At 41.4% G+C, this 19,382-nt stretch overlaps 2 protein-coding genes across 5 annotated transcripts; both read right to left on the reverse strand.

Annotated features, from left to right (window-relative positions):
* Positions 1-685: 685 nt before the first annotated feature.
* Positions 686-15,921, reverse strand: LOC146576200 (transcription factor MafG). Of its 3 annotated transcripts, none has more exons than XM_085271276.1 (3): positions 15,751-15,921; positions 5,038-5,110; positions 686-4,943 (listed from the first exon to the last, which is right to left on the reverse strand). In XM_085271276.1, exons 2-3 carry the CDS (start codon positions 5,071-5,073, stop codon positions 4,491-4,493), a joined length of 489 nt encoding a protein of 162 aa, XP_085127402.1. In that variant the 5' UTR covers positions 5,074-5,110; positions 15,751-15,921; the 3' UTR covers positions 686-4,490. The 3 variants fall into 3 exon arrangements, with proteins under 3 accessions (XP_085127402.1, XP_085127403.1, XP_085127404.1); XM_085271277.1 differs by lacking the exon at positions 15,751-15,921 and adding an exon at positions 14,943-15,744; XM_085271278.1 differs by lacking the exon at positions 15,751-15,921 and adding an exon at positions 5,626-6,610.
* Positions 15,922-16,100: 179 nt separating this feature from the next.
* On the reverse strand, positions 16,101-19,341 carry pycr1a (pyrroline-5-carboxylate reductase 1a). 2 transcript variants are annotated; one of them, XM_085271281.1, is made up of 8 exons: positions 19,214-19,341; positions 18,868-18,939; positions 18,675-18,745; positions 18,404-18,583; positions 17,717-17,938; positions 17,513-17,605; positions 17,095-17,258; positions 16,101-16,783 (listed from the first exon to the last, which is right to left on the reverse strand). In XM_085271281.1, the coding sequence occupies exons 2-8, from the start codon at positions 18,932-18,934 to the stop codon at positions 16,606-16,608; spliced, it is 975 nt and encodes a 324-aa protein (XP_085127407.1). In that variant the 5' UTR covers positions 18,935-18,939; positions 19,214-19,341; the 3' UTR covers positions 16,101-16,605. The 2 variants fall into 2 exon arrangements, with proteins under 2 accessions (XP_085127407.1, XP_085127408.1); XM_085271282.1 differs by having other exon boundaries at positions 19,066-19,281.
* Positions 19,342-19,382: the final 41 nt, after the last annotated feature.

Consider the following 19,382-nt stretch of genomic DNA (forward strand, 5'->3'; position numbering starts at 1 on the left):
ATCCTGCCAAATTAATCAACTCTTCAGAGGCCGTATGCTTGTCTGGGGCAGGCATCCAAGGAGGGGAGAGGAGCCTGTTTTAATGCACAGGTCACGCAGACCTGTAGAAGCCTCCTCCATTTAAAAGAACTAAAGAACAATACAGGCACTGGGGTTTACACATGCCCTGCAGGATGGTGTGGCAAGATGTAGTTTGTCTTCAGCCATCTGTCTCTTTGTCTTTGAATGTTCTCTCATGAGATGCATTTTGACTGCGCGGGGGTTGAAGCGCTGCTGAGGAGGCTGATGTTTGATGAGGTGCACTGAGACGAGGGGTAGGGGTGGGGGGGGGATTTAGAAGCTCCATAGGGAGCTGAGATGACTAACTCACTACTCCTCCTAATCTAGGACAAGCACACCTAGACATCCTTCATGACTCTAATGTTTTACTCGTGTCGGGCCAAAAATATGTCCACCGAGGTTAGCCAAAGTGGGTCGCCCAACGGCTTTTTTTGGATCACAGAAAAAGAAATTGTGCCATCTAAATGATCGCTGTCTTCTAAAACCCACCCTGGATGGCAAAAAGCCTTCCCCGCCAGTTTATTTTTAAAAGTATCAAACTGGGTCAATGACGCCACAGAATATGACAAAACCTAATTTCGACACTTTTTAAACGCCTTAAATGACAGAGTAGTAGTGCTGAAAACCCTTTTCCAAAACATTTTATTGGTCTTATAGAAAATAAAGTAAGCTGTATCAACAAACATACAATATATACATCAATAACTTAGACACCTCAGAGAATCACATTTAAATCCACAGTTGTTACTGTATATATGAATACATAGTACTTATCTACAGATTGCAAAAGTACAATAATTTAATTTATAAATAGTTACAATTAACTATTGTCTGTTTTCATACAAAGTACTGCAATATTTTATTACAACCCATACAGAAAAATAACAAAACAGATTATTAACTTTGTATTACTCGCTTTAGTCAGATTTGTATACCTTTGAAACACAGACCCACTCCATAGAGAAGAGGGGAAAAAAACCTGCACAGTCAACCATTTACAAAGCATAACTTCATGAAAAAAGCCAATGTCTTGAGAGCTATTAAAAATCAACTGCCACACAAGTGCTGCTATTTATCCTCTAACATGTTGCTCAAACAAATACAAAAAACAAACAAACAAAAAAAACAAAACAAGAAAAAGTCAAAAACTAATTAAAAAGGAAATCTGCAGAACAAATTACAGTGTTAAGATCAATTTCAAATTCACACGCACGACACATAATGAGAACAGAAACGTTGTGGATGATGCTACAGCAAAACAATGAGCATTAACGACTGGTGTAGCAGCAGAGGAACTTCAACCGTACACAAACGCGCACACACACGCACACACACACACACACGGAGGGAAAAAAAAAAAAATATTGCAAGTGGCCCTTGTGGCAGAATCCATCGTAGCATCAACATTATTTAGTGCATAAATATCTAAATAATAGCAGTTCATTTCAGTTAAGATCCAAGTTTAATTAATGGATTTGTATTCAGGTGATTGAAGACCAGAGTAACTGAGTAAGGCTTGAGTGCAGCTGTCACGATTCCTTTAAAAACATTGACAGCTTTGTTAGCGGCTTTAACCAAGGGCCAGTTGCTCTCCCACAGAGGGATGCGAAAAAACATAAATAAATAAAAATCTACAAAACATCAAGAATGATTAAAGAACAGACCTAAACTCTGACAATATTGATTACTCTTACATCTACTCTTTCACACCTTTCCACTGAGTTGCATATTAAGGGTCACTTTTTCACAATGGTCATTAATACCTACTGTAGCTACATACTATACAGCTGTATGTGAGAGAAAGAGAATCATCCCCAGAGGAGATCGAGAGATTGGTCAACAGTGCCACTCGAACACCTTAAAGACACTTGACACGAAAAAAGATTCACTCCACAAGACTGCCACAGCAATAAGGACGCCAACATTGATACTGGGCTATGTCGAGAGTCAGGTAATATATATTTTATCCCACAGTTAACCAGTCAATGCAGATAGCTAAGCATGTTGACAAAGTGAGGCTAGGATACGGACAGTATTACCAGCACTCAGATCTCGGGCAGTTTCACTGAGGCGTATCGTCTGCGAGCGGCTGCAGATTAACACCTCAGCCGACACTTTAAGACGTTCTGACCAGCAGGAGAGGGAGATCTGGATGAAGTGCATTCTGTTAATGTCATTAAACACCTACTTTCACCTTGAGGTGTAGACCTGCTTCAGTGTTAAATTCCTTTTAGAGGACCAGCAGAGTGATGCAACACTTGGCACAGAAGGAGCTCTCGCTGGCAGCTGTTGATTGTAATTCTACATAGTCGCACTGTGCCTCTTTCTGAGTGTGGATTGAAGCCCTTTATGACATGCTTATTAGAAAAAAAGGAGGAAAAAAACAAACAGAAAAAGAACAGAGCTGCCATCCCCGCCTTCTTGCCTCTCATCTAGAATTGTTTGTTCATTTTAAGTGACCTGTTTTGTCCTGAGCAAAACAAGCAGGAGCTTAGTGCATACAAACCTTCAGCCAAACCCTTCTGCTTTTAATCAGACAATCTGAAGACCAGTGGGTAGATTTAGAAGAGTGATGCTATACCTCTTTGAGGTTAACCTTGCAGCATCTTATTTTTACTAGCGTGACAAGGTGCAAGGTTTGTCAACAACATTTGCAGGATAACCGCACGCCCACAGGTAAATTCTAAAAGATAGCTTTTAAGGGCACTCTATCCCTGCAATGTAATTTACACCAATGATGTTGCTGGAATAATAATAATAATAAAATCCTTTACTTCCCGGTTACAGAGGATGTTTTTAGAGGGCATCCAGCACTAGATGCAACCATTATTCAGTTATTACTTTATGCTTCAAAAAGTCTTTTGACTTCATGTTCACTAATGCCGTTTCATCAAATTCTGTCATTCGTGGCTCAATGTGGTAAACTCGTAATGACAATATGATTTGTAACTAACACCAAGGAAGCGGAGGATATCACAGATGCCAATACGCACAAAGACAATTGACCTTGTTTACACCATCTAGTTTAGCTCTACAGATTTGTTTTAAATAGCACAGCATTGACATCTATACAGTGAACGACACTGCCAACTTGTCACTTACACATCACATCACGCGCTACCCCACAGTACGCGCCTAGTCACTAGAAAAAGCTATCAGACTTTAATAGTAAGCCACTTTCGGTACAATTGCAAAAAAGATGTCACAGGATTTTTTTTTTACGTTTTCTTTTTCTGTATTTCTATAAACAATGGAAGGTAATCTACCTAGTAATAAAAACCAAGACGTCAACTTTAGACAAAGTTTTCTACACCTTAACAATTCAAACAGTAAAGCTCGTGTAAAGATTTTCTTTTGGAAATATCTGACGGCCCTGTCAACAAGTAATTACAAAAAAACGCAATATATATCTTTTAAACAAAATCAACATATTACTTCTATGAGCAAAAATTAAGTTTCAAAATGTTTGTGGATTTCACCGTCCCCACAAAACATGAGGATATTACTGTAATAACATTCAGGTTTTCAGATATTGTAGAAGAATCTTGTCATATTGGAATGGCACTCAGCTCTGGAACAACATCATTAAGTGCTGCTGATCTTTTTTAACGTTTCCACCTAAATATGCAAGACCTCTTTGTATTTTCAGTGCATACATATATATTATTATTGCATCTACCAGTCATTTTGAAAATGACAAGTTCACGGAAGCCTGTCGCAGATCCATAAACAGAAATGAATGCTATGTTTGGGAGCATCATTGCATGCTTATATTCTCAACAGACGACCAACAGAATCACAAATTGGACTAATTTATGAGTTTGGGGTTTGTCAGGTTGTTTCAAAGACATCTGTAGCATTAAGACCAAGAGTCTGTGACCAGTTGTCAGTTATCCCAATTTAAGTCAGTGCATAATAACAAGCAAAGGGCTTCTTAGTGAGATATGTGCTGGCTTTTCCTCCTCCCACTCTGTACTGTGGATCTTGTGAGGAATAATGGATCCAATTTATTTTCTTACTGGTTTTGACCACCTGTGAAACTGTACCAATGCTAGTTCTTAGGACGGAAGAGACTTAAGAGCCAGATTTTAGGAAAACTGACATAAAAATCTCAATCAAAACAAGCAAACTTGATGCAGTCTTCTTCAATTTTCCACTTTCTAAATGTTTCAATATTGCAATATTTCTCCTTTGTTTATGGGACAACTGTATCGTCCTAAATTCTAAAGTTTGATTTTTATTACCCTGGTGACAGGCCTGTTAAAAAAAAAAACAGACTGGTGTGTTGTTCTGTAAGAGTGAATTTGGAAAGCATATTTTTAGTGTTAGCTCCACGGTTAAAACTGAGAACTCACACAGGCATTCCTGTGCCATGTTACAATGCACTGACTAGTTTAGCCTTAAACATCTTTCTTCTGCCCTTTCTGCTACTACGACCTAGCCTCCGTTTTGGATTTGACGATGGTGATGACGCTGGTGGCAGCTACTTTACCGGGGATGAGGGGACCTATGACAGAAGCCATAGGTCCCCTTGCTGAGGTGACAGGGTTGCGGGCCACAGTCCTGGCAAAGCTCTGGAGGGCCTCGTACTTTGAACGCAGAGCATCCAGCTCCACCTTCATGCTGGCATTCTCTGTAGCCAGCTTGTCCACTTCCTGCTGCAGCTGAGCCTTTTGTTTTTCGAGCTCCTCCTTCTGGGTGACACGCTTTACTCGGCAGCTTGCGGCATAGCCCCGGTTCTTCAGGGTACGTCGCCGCTGTTTCAGCTGCAGGATTTCTTCCTTTGACATCCCCCGTAAATGCTGGTTCAGCTCCCGCACCGACATGGTCACCAGCTCGTCATCTGTTAGGCTGGTGCCATTTTCCCCCGGCTCCCGCTTCACCTGTGCGTGGAAATTAGTTAGTGCTGATCCTTTTATTAAAAAAATAAAATCTTATATATACACACACACACAGACATTTGGCCACACAGGTTACCTTTAAGGCCTTGTTTCCCTTGTTTGTGGTAGTCATGCCACGAGAGCAGCGTCCACCTGTACTACCGGTTGATCTGTGAAAAGAAAAGACAATATATGAAACAAGAGTACTAGAAAAGAAACTTAATTTTTTTCTGCAAAATACACATTGAAGTATTTTCTGATAACAACAACAGCAAAAACAAAAATAGAAACCACATGACTAAATACACAAAATACAAAGTGGGTCAAGGACTTCAGACTTCCTTCTAAGTAATTGGAAAAACTGGTACCTGGACTGTTCGTGCACTTATGACAAGAACAAATAACTTTGCGGTATGCATTTCCAGATGACATTTAATTGGTTGGCAGCAATTCCAAAATTATTTCTTGGAAAGCAAACCCCAAAACAACACAAGTACAAGTACCATAGGCACATTTCAAAACAGAACAGATCTGGGCCTTTCTACAGCGCATCCATCCTCAAACACCACACATTCACAAAAGTACATGGGGCAGATTTTAAGCTATCCAGTCTAGACAGTCACACCTGTCTAGATTTGGCCTGTGTCCAACTATAATCCTATAAATCAATGAAAAAGCAACCCACTGTAACTACTGCAGAGCCCTCCAGAACAACAGGGCTGCACTGCAGTTTCTTCTGTCATGTCTGCACTGAGGGAACCACCAAGAGAAGCTGCGTCGGTGAGAAGTCCAGCCTACTGGTATTAAGACAGACAGAAGGTCAGGTGAATTCCATCGTGCGAGCTCTGTCACAGGATAAGTATGTCCTCTCTCTCTCTCTCTCTCTCACACACACACACACACACACACACACACACACACACACACACACACACACACACACACACACACACACACACACACACACACACACACACACACACACACACACACACAGCTGTGGCCCTGAGTGCTTTACACCACACACAGTAAATGCTGTGTCAGCAACACAGACACCCACCACAGTCAGCCCAGCCCAGCCAGCACATTGCCTCGGTAAGCTGATTTACACAACCCAGCAGTGTGTGTTTATACTGAGCACATAAACAAATGCTAGCTCTTAGAACTTTTTTTTAACACATCAAAACAGGAAAGAAAGCATCTGAACAAAAGAATGTAAAAAAGAATTACTGTCAGCGTGTGCAGAAGTTTGCAGCATGCGTGCACATTAAGCTAGTCATCAGGGAAATTCATGTCGTCTGCACAGAAGCTCAGTGAGGGAAGAAAAGAAAAACAGATGAGTCGGAGCTCCAAAGTGCACTAAGATGGCCAGGATATTTCCATGGCAACAAAAGGGTGCTACAGGTGGACCGGTCACCTGAGCCAAACAGGGAGAGACAGCCGCTTGTTAAAAATGACCTGAATACGACACTATCACACAGGCTGGGGACATAACATAAGGTCAGACTGTGACTTGAATTCTTGATGCTTTCACTTCAAAAAAAAAAAGTAAAAAAAAAAAAAAAAAAGTACTCTGGCTTCTTATAAAAACAGAAATGTTTCTCTGCGCTGCAGATGCCCATATAAAAAGCTTTTCACGCTCTGCACAGGACTTTTCAAATGTGATACTTTCATCCCTGATGGGCTGGCTATGAATAGCTGTCTGATAGTAACACGTACCTTTCACTGGCCTTTGTGGTGACTCATTTCCAGTAAGCATTTGGACCACAGATGCAAAACATAATGGGATAATGGTCTGCCTGATGATGCACAGATAATGGACAAATAGACAGGAAAGTACTACACTAATAGCTACTGGGATGAGACTAGGAAAAAAAAGGTTGCATCTTCCAAATTTCATATTAAGCCTATCATTTTCCCCTCAGTAGCCTAGACCCAACATTGTTCAAAAACCAGTTGGAATCTTGAAAATGCAGAAAGATGGCACACTGTCCAAGTTGAGGGGGCGTATTCTGTCACACATCTGTGTAGGGTAACATAGTAGGCATGGTTTGGCACATTGAAAGCTCACCATATGACACTGTGGAAAGACTTCACCCAGGCTGCAAGCCTCCAGCACAGGCTGCTGCCAACAGACGGCTACCAATGACAGGGCATGGCAGAACAACACAGACAAGGTCCAATGCACAGCTGCTCCCTTCCACTACCAGGCTTGTCATACCTCACAGAGACAAAGAGGCATGCTCACACAAACACAGAAACACAGGCAAAGAAAGGAAAACACACCTATAATTTCCCATAAAGAATGACAGGGAAATTTCAGACTTGGTGCACTGATCTGTTGGAGAATGCCCTTGCATTTGACAAAGACATAGTCACAATTTAAAAACAAAAGACACTGATGTCTTCCTTGCACTAATATATTAGCTCCTATTAATGATTTCACGTCTTTTGTGTTTCTAGCCGAAGGAGCGGGAGGCGAAAGCTGCAGCTTAGAGTGCGGGGGCATCGGAGGTAGGGAGCAAGTGCAGGGACATAGACGTCTTTTGTAGATGCTTGCTGAATTTTTATGAATCGCCTGGAAGAACGCTGACAAATCAGAGCTGATTGCTTGTGGAGGAGAGACATCACACCCACAGGAAATAGAAAACGCTGAGTGTGGTCACAGAGAGAAAGAGAATGTGTTAGAGAGAAAAAGAAAGAGACAGAGAGAAAGACAGAGAGCGAGAGAGAGACACAAAGAGAGAGAAAGAAAAAGAGAGACAGAAAAACAGAGAGAAGCCTTATGTAAAATGCAGGGTCGACAAATTTAGAGGAGCTTGAGAAGAACAGGTTGAGAGAAAAAAATAAATCCTGATCTCAGCAAGGACCAAAACCAAGGTGCCAATTAGGAAGTTGTGAAGTTGAACTAACACAACGAGAGCAACCCATCCAACCTTCAAATGCGGTCTTTGTTCATCTGAAGCAATGCAGTGCAGCTTGCAGAGGTAGGGTCGGCTTAGGTTGACTCTGAAGAAGGGAAAGGGGGTTTACAAGAAAAACAAAAACAAACAAAAAAAACCCCCAACAACTCTAGTGCGATAAATGCTGATGTGACATGATAGGTCCGGCCCTCAGCCTGTGGCATCCTTTAATGATCTCGTCCCCTCTGCAGGATCTCTCCAGGGGAGATGCCAAGGATGGACACCATTAGCCAGGGGACTCTTTGTTGAGGGGGAGTCGAGGCTACAGCTTCGACACACTGCATCCCCCAGATGAATATTTATTACTGTCGTTCGCCGCCTAAGGTGGGGGTGGGAGACGGGGGGAGGCTGAATAAAGATGCTCAGGAGGTGATTCTTCAAGGATACATCCAAGGCTCTTCCATCAACGGCTGTCTCAAAATGGCGGTGGGCTGTTGGGGATGGGGAGGGGGTGGGGGTGTATTTCTGGTACCGGAGGTGGCACACATGGTGGTTCAGGGCTGCAGGGAGGGCCAGCTCCACTTGACAGCAGTGTAACAAGATTATCAGGGCCATAAGAGCAAACAAAAAACCCCAGCAACCTGCCTCGGAATCCAGATTACGACAGCGCCTGCTCTCTGAATACTAAACACGGCTGGGGAAGGACTAACAGGGTACAGGGTTTGCTGAGACAGGACAGTGGATGGCACATCACGCAACTAATCACATGCACATGCATCGCACAGTGACAGATCACCAAAACCACACAAGCACATACAAATTTAACTTGTCATGATCAATTCTTGAAAAGAAGCGTCCGAGCACTGGGCACTGGCAGCTTGCTAATGAAGTGAATAAAAGTAGACGGTGGAGGTGCATGCTGATGAAAGACTGTGTTCAGGGGGGGAAAAAAACAAAACACAAGCAGCATCCAACAATGGCAACAGAGCTCTGTGAAACTAACAGCTGAATTTCATCTCACACCAAACAATACATTTCAACAATTTTCACTCCAAGAGACCACGATGTGGCTCATTTTGATCGTATGCCCAATTTAATTTCTTTTCCTTTCTAAAACCAGTGTGGACTTGTAAAGAAAATTTGCACAGTTTGTACAAGACTGAATAACTAGAGCTGTGGCCCAGATGTAAATTAGGCCCGACAGAAGGGTGATAGAATGTTTAGCACCATTTTCAATTCATTGTCTTTGCAAATTCTGGATATCTTTGATGATTAGCTAAACAACAAAAGGAGAGTGCTTGCTGTAAAGTCAGTACAATCAGCTATTCAGTTTCCCTGATCAATAATGTATAAGACCTATAGCCTCTCAGTCCATTGTCACAGACCTTCCAGGAAACAGAATGATGGCAATGATAAAGAAACTGAAAAGCACATGGTAAGTGCCTGAAAATAAAAGAAATGTCAGTCCTTTTCTATGATTGGGCTTTATTATTTTCCACTTACTCTTTCCAGGTTGACATATTTAATGCAGTGAGCCAACATTTTCACGCTGTACAGCCAATCTCAAGACTTTATGCCTAATCAGAGCCTCTGCTCTTACTCCCTCACTTCTAAGAGAGTTGAAAAGATCGCCTAGATATTCAGATCTAATCATTCCTCCCGTCAGCTGAGCTAAGTCAATTATCAAGCAAGCTGCATGTGTCGGGCGCCATTTAACTGCAAATTAAAAATCAGACTCCTCTGATAGCTCTGGAAGAGATACTGGAAGAGTGGTATGAACTTGTGTGTGCAGAAAACAGTGTGCGAGTGCGTCTGAGAAAGGTACGACGGGAAGAGGGGAGGGAAGCTATTAACTACTAAGTATTCAGAGCGTGAAATAAGAGTGACAAAAAGAGGGAGAGGGGAAATCATTCAGCAGCTTTCAGAGGGAAATGTGATATGCTTGTAGTAGAGGGGAAATACTAAGCCAGTGCTTTTGACCAGCAGACGTTCTGGGCAATGCTGAAATAGCAACTAACCAAAATTGCCAGCTTCCCGTATTAACTGACCCCTAGAGCGTAGGGTTAAACTGCTCCTGCAAAAATCTGTTAACAGTGTCTGAAATTTACTTTAACTCACTGACCAAGTGTGCTTTTAATCTGCTAAAATAATAAATCGACCTTCGTTCATATATTCTATACGCGTTTCTAAATATTTTGTTGAGACGCAGCGTCAAGTGACAAACATTTAATATATTTATCAGGGGCTAATCAAGTCAAGCATGAATAGTAAAAAAAAATTCTAAACTTTTCACATCAATCTCCTCAACAATGTAATCGCTTTCTAATGCTTCGTCTTTTGCATGAATCTAAGAATTTAGGCTCCTGTTCAAAAAAGACTGCAAAGCCCAGCCTTATTCTGAGTTATGATGAGACGATTGGTTAGATAGTTAGGGTTATACAAAAATGTCAGGGTCAGGTCTTTGTGGAATACTGGTGGGGGAAAAAAGCTGTGTGTGGGTGTGTGTGTGTAAGTGTCAAACTTTGACAGAGAGGGAGGAAGACAGAAGCATATGAGTGATCCCAAAACACAGGAGAGACCCTAAGCATCGCTTTAATTTTGGTTTGGAGAAAAAAGAAAAAAAAAAAGAAAAGAATGAAAAATGCCACCGTGGGGGACTGTCCACTAAGATTTACTCACCAAAATAGAAAATCCACCTACATTTGGTGCATGGGGGGATGTTAATTCGTGACCATGTCTGTACATCATCCTCACACTGCTCTGGTTGGCAAATACTGTCTTATTAGATAAACAGAAGCATCCTGAATTTGACCTTTATTAAAAAAAGGAAGCACTGATAACCAAAAAACATCAAACCACACAAAAAATTAAATAAATCCGCAATGATATAAATGACTAAATCATTAAGTCACTAAATTATTGGATAAGGATTAAGTGACTCTGCTTTGGAGGTTTAGTTTTCACACATACTGTTATTAAAGATGTGAGAGAGAAAAAAGACGTAAGAAAGAATTGGTACCTGCTGTATATCTAAAGAAGGGAAAAATCTGTTATGTTCCCTCCAATTAGATTCTTAGTAGGACCAAATTTTATGTGGAAAAAAAGAAAAAAAATCATGTTAATACAGCACAATGGCTTCAAGGTAATACTGCATTTCCATAGTCAAATATGTGGAATTTCCTTCTATGTTTGTAAAATTTGTGCCAACAAAGTAAAGACATTTGCCAATAAATTTTTTCCTGTCTGATATTAAAGTCACAGGCACTTATCGTTTCTCATTTCTGATAACCAGGCAGACACTAGGCAAAGAAAGGAGAGTTTGATGAATACAAATAAACTGATTTTATGTAACCTAGTTTCCTTGGGAAAAAAAAAAGAAAAGAGCGAGAAAAAAAGTCGTATGTAGAAGCTAGTAGGCTATACTATGAAGAATAGCATGTGGCACATTTATGTCAGATTTTTGCATCCAGTTCATGTCTTTTAAAGTGAAAACATGAATCACTGGCCTTAAGGGATTGTATATTTTCTTAAGTCACTGATAATGGGAGGTTTATTTAAAGGGACTTGTTTGTACTAACCAATGTTTTGATACATAAAAAAAAAAAATCTATTTCCATGTTCAGCAGCTGCTATCTACTGAAGCCGCTCTGTTGGTATAACCAGTAGGACAGAAGTGGAGACTTCACTGGCCTTTCACAGTATCTGCCTGGAGGACTTGATTAAACAGGAAGAGAATAGCTCTTGATACTTCAGCCTTACACTGGCAGAGGAAGTAAGGGTTGCAGGCAACCCACACACTGGCAAAATATCTAGGAGGTTCACTACACTGGTTGAATTTATATTAAATGCATATTGCATTGACCTAACACAACCACAACAGTTTTGTGCTGCTCACAGAATTGATAGAGCAGGTCAATACGTTTCAATGCATTTCAAGTAAAAGAATATCAAATATGTGAGCTATTTTACTTACTACTGATGCACTGATATGATTTAAAACAGTCTTCTCCTATTAAAAAAAAACAAAAAACAAACAAACATCAAAATAAACAGATCTCAGCAGCATCATCAAAAAAAAAAAAAGAAGGAAAGAAAACAAACACGGATGCATTTTCTCCTGTGGAGAGCTTTGATTCAAATGCAGCGAGAGAGCAGAGTTATTACCTGGAAATATCAAAGATTCTAATTTCTATTAATAAGACTGCCTCCGCTCTTTTCAAATTTTGGTAAGTGATTGATGAGCCCTGTCTACAGGATATTTGATGGCGTCTCACAGCTAATGATTGTCCCACAAAGAAAACAAAAACAAAACACAATTTCACCATTAAAAAAATTAACATATTTCGAGACATGAAAACTTAAAAGTGTAAACACGCATACAGCTAGCAGTGTTCCTTACTGTAATCCTCCTTAGACATTCCTCACATATTCTCACATAAGCTAAAGCTTGTGATACTTAAAGAAATGATCAATTTTAACAATAGAGAAAGGGGAGGAAGAAGATTTCTAAATTATCTTCTGGCTGAAAAGATTATTATATACCGCAAAGGTCGCTAAATTGATCCTCTAAGCACCCAGCGTATTTGTCCACAAATGGTGAAATATGTTTTCTCTGCGTAGGACAGGAGCTTGAGCTAAATAAAACTGAATAAATATCTGAAAAGACATGAAGTATATAAATGACTGCTGTATTTCGCAAAAGAGGCTGCCCAAGGACAGCTTGCATTGATTTTCTTTTTGTCACTTTTCATTTGTAACTGTGTTCACAATCACGGAGTGATTGGAGAAATAAAGACCTTAATTTGTAAGTAAGATTAGTAACATTTTGTCAGCTTAACACAGGTAAAGACTGTCAGACTGTTAATTTTAAATTCTGCTGTATGTAGAGCATAGTTTAATGAGGTACATGTTTTTAGGAACCTATTAGTCATTTGCAAAGAATGTTAAGTTCCTCTTGAAAATCCAATAAAAGTGATGCAGAGTGACTCACCAATTTAATTTGACTTAGCTTCTTACAAGGGTATGACTAAAATTCGCTTGTTGTTAATGTCAGTTTACAGCTGATGTGTCCCACACACGAATTAGCCAAGATAAAAGTAGGTTACATGAAAAACCAGCGGCCAGCGCACAGCTCTGTGTGCATGCTCACCATGTTCTGTCTAATATTGACTATTCTAAATTATGAACAAACAGAGAGCAGTAATGAACATGCCAAGTGTAAGTTCCAAACAGAAATTCATCAAACACACTCTGACTGGATGAAAGTACTACTTTGAGAAGTGGAGCGGGCATATCGCAATGCTAAGCAATCATAATCCGCACTACACTTGCAAGAGGTTTCATCACCAACATTCCCTCCCTATTGCAAAAAGGGGGGGGAGAATATATTGATCTTTTTCTCCCTTCCTTCCGGGCATTCCCACTGCCCTGTGCAGCTTAAACAGCACTTTTGTGGACAAATCCCACATTTGTGTTCCTTTCTGGAGGCTATAAATTGTCCTGAATAGGCGTAACTACTCCCAAGGCACAGCTGTGTTGGCTATACAGAGGTGTTGGTGGCCAGACTGTACTCTATGCAGTGTAAAGTCTTGCCTCATGTTTCGTCAACCTCACATATCCTCTTCCACCCTCCACTGCCTGCCCATTCTGAGCAACACCACTGGGTATAAGTTGTGCACTCAGTTCACCTCTATGGTATCCAGCCTTGCTTTATCTTTGCTACCTCAGTGAAAGAAAAGATAAATCTAAGCACCGATCTACACCACTCCCTGCCTCCATCCACACGCCACTGCCAGCCCCACCGGGCTCTTATATGGACCATCATCTGTTCTTGTTACCTGCAGAGAAAGGCAGAGATGAGCATTACGCTTTATTGCAAAGCCGGGCTTCTGATGTGGGGCTGGCCTGTCCGCTAAACACACTTCAATGCCCTGCTCGCATGAACAGAGATGATGAAATAAGTTGGGTATCTGAGCAAGAATGGGCAACTTCTATCTGTTTAGCCCTGCCTATATGGGCTCAACAGTTTCCAAGGTGACTTTTCAAATTGCACACACTCTCCATGGATAATTCATTACCTGCACCCTCCATAAATGTGCACTCTAATAGGCAGCAAATTTCATCATGTCACACATAGGGTAACAAAGGCATCTGCCAACCCAAAATTAGAGAAATGACGTGTTACGCTGCATTAAATGATAACAGAAAAAAGCTGGTTCTCTATAGCATTTAATCACTGCTCAGCAACAAAGACGAGGGCATTTACCATTTACATTTACATTTATAGAGATGTTTCAAACACTACCCTGATTTGGGTGGTGTATTTTTTTTAACTTCCTATACATCATATAATTACACCTGACCTAGTTTAAGCATCCACTCATTGCAGGGCTATATAATAGCAACACACGCATAATATCTGCTTATCGTGCATTTTTTTTAAATGGATCTGACATCGCAGTTGACACCTAAGCACTTAGTCTAAATATACTCGCAGCCTGTTTGTTGATGTACATCATGACAGTGCTGCCATAAAAATGCACATTCTCAGCTGAATGTAGATGAGGCTATTGATAAATGCATGATGGTCATCACTTGATGCTCATGGCTTGACTGACTTGCAGGAAAGCTCAGCACCATTTCGATCCATCTCCCTAATAACGGTGGCTTGGTGATAAACATCGACCCTTATCAAGCGAGCAGACCTTTGTCCGGTGGTGCCATATTTCGGGGTGGATTCTGAGAACGTCTAAATACATCATTGTGATGATTCAGCATGATATAAAATACCGCTACTTGTTTGCAGGCTCTGACAATAAAACAATGCTGTGTTGTTAACTGCTTGGCTGTGGCATTAAAGCCAAGGGCGGCTGGTTTGATTTGGCTCTGCCATTGTTACAATTTAACTAGTGGTTAAATGAATTGTCACTTCAGGTGAAGCAATTCAGTTCGAAACGATTGGTCTGAGAGCATTTCCTGGAAGATTAAAAATCAATGCATTTATTAAAAAGAAAAAGAAAAAACACAAAGAAACAACACAGATCTGACAATCACAACCGCGTCTATGACAGAAATGTTACGAGAGAATAACACAACCAACCTGGTCTCGCTAAACCGCTGGCTCGGCTCGCGCTTGCTCCTTTTTTTCCTCCACAACGAGGTGATGAAGCAGCAGGTTTGAGCAGCAAGAAGCGCATGAGTTGACAAACCACCAAAAGAAAGCGTAGCGGCACAGCGGACACCAACACGTCCCTCGCAAACTATTTATTTAAACGCAAAGGAAAGGAAAAAGAAGCGACCTAACACAGGGTCGCACGGTTTTTGACATTCCACGACTCTTCTCGTCTCCAGCCTCTCAGCGCCTGCTCGTGAAAAAAAAAAAGTGGCAAACAACTCCCCGCCTACAAAACAAGCAAGCGAGGAAATCCCCGTGTGCTCAGTCTTTCTACTATTTGTAGCAATACAGCAACGAGAGCGAATCCACAGCTCAGGGAGGGGGAGTTACCCCTCAAGCGCGAAATGGCTGGCTGGCAGCCCCCCCTCCGCTCTCTACTACATGAAAATCAGATTGACACGTTTAATTCACAGCTCGCGCGCGCGTGTGTAAAAGATTAGCTGCCATCTCACCGTAGTAGGAGCACTAATGTTCCCGGTTACAACCGAGCATTTCATGTGTAAACTTTCAAAATAAACCCCCGAGCTGTGTCAAAACGTGTGCTGACCACTTGGATAATCAGGGCACTTTAGTTTGAAATGTTTCTGATGTGAGAAAGGCTAACTTTACCAGGAGGCTAGCTATGCTAACCCACTAAGCTAGCCTCGGCCAGCTTGACAGCGGCGAGGCGAAGGCATGCACACTCAGCATAACAACAGCAGCAGCAGCAGCTCTGTTTGCTTTATGGGCCCACCTGACTTCAAAACGACGCCCCTCCGAAGTTGTAGCTGTTAAAGTGCTCGTCTGAAACCTAACATCCGAGGCACAGCTGAATTTCGGCTCCACTGACAGAAGCGACGGCGCTTCCAAACGCCTGCCCGTGCTCTCCTTGTTGATTCCTTTCTCTTGTACCGAAGCCAGACGTCATCGTGTTTGGTCACGTGCCTCCATTCATGAAAGATTTTCTTTGCTCGCAAGGGGGAAAAAATGATAACTAAGAATACAGCATCCTTTGTTACATTGTTTCTTATACTTCCTGTTGTGACTTAGAATCAGCACTGCTGGCACTGTGAGCACTGGCACAAATAAATCACAACCACAGAATTAGTTAAATGTCTAAATTTAATAAACTATTTTGAAAATACACTCATTTGGAGTACAAAATATAGCATTTTATCAATATCTGTAGTATTGCAAAACATGATTTTGGTACAAAGTACAATACAAGCTGCAATGGGATATCACCTCGAGGAAAAAAAACAAACAGTTGTGAAGTGAACCTCTTTGGCATGAAACACGATCATCAGAAACAAGGTTTAGAAAGCCAGAGAAGAAACTGATAGGAGCATTTTTATTCCATGAGTCAACTAAAATACCAGGAACAGGGATATAAAAGAAAGAAAAAAAGCATTTCATGGTAACGGAAATGGAGATTTTCTTACAAAAGGAAGCTATTATCGCTTGAAATCTTTCTCTTGTTAAGTCTCACCTCATATTTTAGGTGATTTACTTACTTAGGTCAACAACTACCCGGCAGTAGTGGTTGTAGCATATAGCCAGATCATCAGTGATATGACAAGTTTGCAGTTTCTCCACCTGGCAGGTTATTTTATTTCTTTTTGGTCCTGGAGCTGCTGCTGCTGCTGCTGTTGAACATACTGATCCCACGAGATCTGACTCCAACAGCGTCTGGAGTGACTCCCGGTTGCTGCAGCACTTGGTCCAGAGTTGTCTTCTTTATGGCAGCAGGGGAAATCTTCTCCTGGTCAGCCAAATACTGAAGTTCCCTTTTTTGAAATATAAAAAAAAAGCAGAAACAAAAGAAGATAAACATACAAGTTAGAATGGATAATACATATTAATCACAGCATAATAAATCAGTGTAGTAATAACTTCAACACTAGGTGATATGTAACCAGAGAAGCCACAATTTAAAATGATTTGTACATACATAGCTCCATCTGCTGTCTGAATAATAAACTTTTAAAAAAAATTGTCACCCTTTGAGCAATTGAGTGAATTGCTTTTCTTCTGTGTCTTATGACAGGAACGACAAAAATGTTTCTCTGTTTGTTGAACACCTCTCTCGCCAACCTACCTCGTCCTAACGCAAGAAGCCTCCACAGCATTGATGAGCAGGCTGCGGAAGCCACCACTCTCCATAACATGTAGGGCGTGGATTGTGGCGCCCCCTGGTGAACACACATTGTCCTTGAGCTGCCCAGGGTGCTGCTCCGAGTCTAACAGCATCCGAGCAGCCCCCTTTGAAGAAACACAAAGGAAGCGCCACTGATTGATTGCATAAAATACGCCACGTGATAATGAACATTCAGACTGTGTCAATGTGCACAATGGGACAGGACAAGCTGCAGGTCACACATAATTGAACAGTATTCTTTTAAACTCAACTCATAGGCACTAGGGGTATTCAGAAACACAGCAACATCAAACCAGGATCAAAACCTAAAAAAAAAAAAAAAAAAAAAAAGTATATACTGCATCTATAACGGACATACCAGCAGTGCTTGGGCTCCGAGGCGTACAGCCAATCTCCTGTTCAGGCCCATTTTCACACCACCATCAGCAAGCGCATCTACAGCAGTGAAAGCCTGCAAGGTCACAATCATCAACGTTACTATGATGGAAAGAGGGCACGTTTTTCACAAATGCTGCAGCTATGGCAGATTTGCAAAACACACTGATAGGTAGAACGGACTCACATAAGCAGGGCCGCTGCCGCTTAGGCCAGTGACTGCATCAATCAGGTCCTCTTCCACCTCGGTGCAGTAGCCGACACTGGCCATCAGCTGCTCCAGGAGCTTTCCATCCTCCACATCTGCATAGCTTCCTGTAGCATAGACAGTGGCCCCTTCACGGACTACCACTGGAGTGTTGGTCATGCAACGTATGACCTTTGGAGAAGTGCGATACTGCTGCAGCTTCTACAAAAAGGAGCAATGCTCTAATTTAGTGACTTCATTTGAAGGGATGATGAATGAAAGTACCAGTTTAAAGTTTCTTATAATGGATGGATACAGCAAGCAAAAACAGATTAGATGTATAGGCGATGTGAGCACTGAAAAATATGAATCAATAGCGTTTATAAGACTTTAAGTTATGCGTCTGGATTCATCTGGCTTATGATTTGCATTACCGTAATGTTTTAAAAGTAGTACTATAATTAAGTGATCTAGTGTTCATACAAGCAGGGTACACACCAACTCCTACGATGCACCATACCATGTCACTACAAATACTAGTAGATAATTACTATATTTACACCAATTGACTTATAAAAACTAGTGTAACAAGCAGCTTGAATAGGAAGGGGGGGCTTAAATGTGTTTAGTTTGTAAGTTTCCCACCATAAAACACACAACATGTAAACACGACGGGCTATGACTTGCCTTCTCTATGGAACTGATTCGGACCCCTGCAGCACAGGACACAATAAGGTGACGGTCTTCGATATCTGGTCCAATCTCATCGAGGACAAAAGGAATGATGTGGGGCTTCACAGCCAGGAAGAGAACATCAGTCCTGCTCACTGTCTCCTTGTTGCTGGTAGTGAAATTTACACCCAATTTCTGTACAAATTGACTTCTTTTAGTAGTTCTTCAGACAGGTAAAATACATATTCATAATTACACAGAGTCACTAATATAACAGACTATGCACCCGTAGTTGCTGCACTGTGGGGAGATCTGTGTCTGGAGAACTGGCTGTGATTTTGTGCGTGGCAATCACGCCTTGAAGAGGGGAAAAAATAACCAGAAATCATTTCGGTGCCTGATTGCAATCTACATACATCAAGAATACAAATGAAATGAAATTAATGCACATATGGTTAAAGGTATGTTTCGAAATTCACCTGCTGCCGTGAAGCCTCTCACCAGAGCGTGGGCCAGCTGGCCCGCTCCTATGAAACCCACGCTCATTCTGCCTGTAGGTATACACAATTTAAAACATTAAATTTAACGTTTTGTCTTACAAGTGACAGATGAACCAAGAAAGGATGAGCCGTGTGCCCTTTTTACAGCTCCGACACGTAGCGCAAACATAATCTTACTTCCGTATTATTCACTGAGGGAGGGCAAGGCGAATCCTGGACACATAATGGCAGCAGCCATAACGCTAACATTCATTACATTTATGAACAAACGGAAGAATCTTTAAGCTGACAGACAGACAGACCAATACCAGCTCTTCATAAATACCTGAAATTACAACTCTGTCAACGTGTCCCAGGTGATTAACGCTGTAGCTTCTGCAACAGCGACCAGAAACGAATTTGATTGACGAGGCTTGCGAGCCAGTGAGCTTTCACCCTTAGCTTACGCGTGACAATTTCAACCAATCGCAGTGGCAGCAGCGTAAACTTTGAGG

Source organism: Mchenga conophoros, linkage group LG4 (assembly GCF_057382185.1).
Source record: "Mchenga conophoros isolate Kocher_MC1m ecotype Shallow Benthic linkage group LG4, M_conophoros_male_GT1.1, whole genome shotgun sequence".
NCBI classification, from domain to species: domain Eukaryota; kingdom Metazoa; phylum Chordata; class Actinopteri; order Cichliformes; family Cichlidae; genus Mchenga; species Mchenga conophoros.

Excerpts from the sequence above, each read along its gene's own strand:
- pycr1a (XM_085271281.1), bottom strand. The coding sequence starts at position 18,934 with ATGAGCGTGGGTTTCATAGGAGCGGGCCAGCTGGCCCACGCTCTGGTG. Across the intron at positions 18,584-18,674 it reads CCACAGTGCAGCAACTACGG|AAATTGGGTGTAAATTTCAC; the intron begins GTGCATAGTCTG and ends CAATTTGTACAG. Across the intron at positions 17,939-18,403 it reads GAATCAGTTCCATAGAGAAG|AAGCTGCAGCAGTATCGCAC; the intron begins GCAAGTCATAGC and ends TCCTTTTTGTAG.
- LOC146576200 (XM_085271276.1), bottom strand. The coding sequence starts at position 5,073 with ATGACTACCACAAACAAGGGAAACAAGGCCTTAAAG. Across the intron at positions 4,944-5,037 it reads AGGGAAACAAGGCCTTAAAG|GTGAAGCGGGAGCCGGGGGA; the intron begins GTAACCTGTGTG and ends TTCCACGCACAG.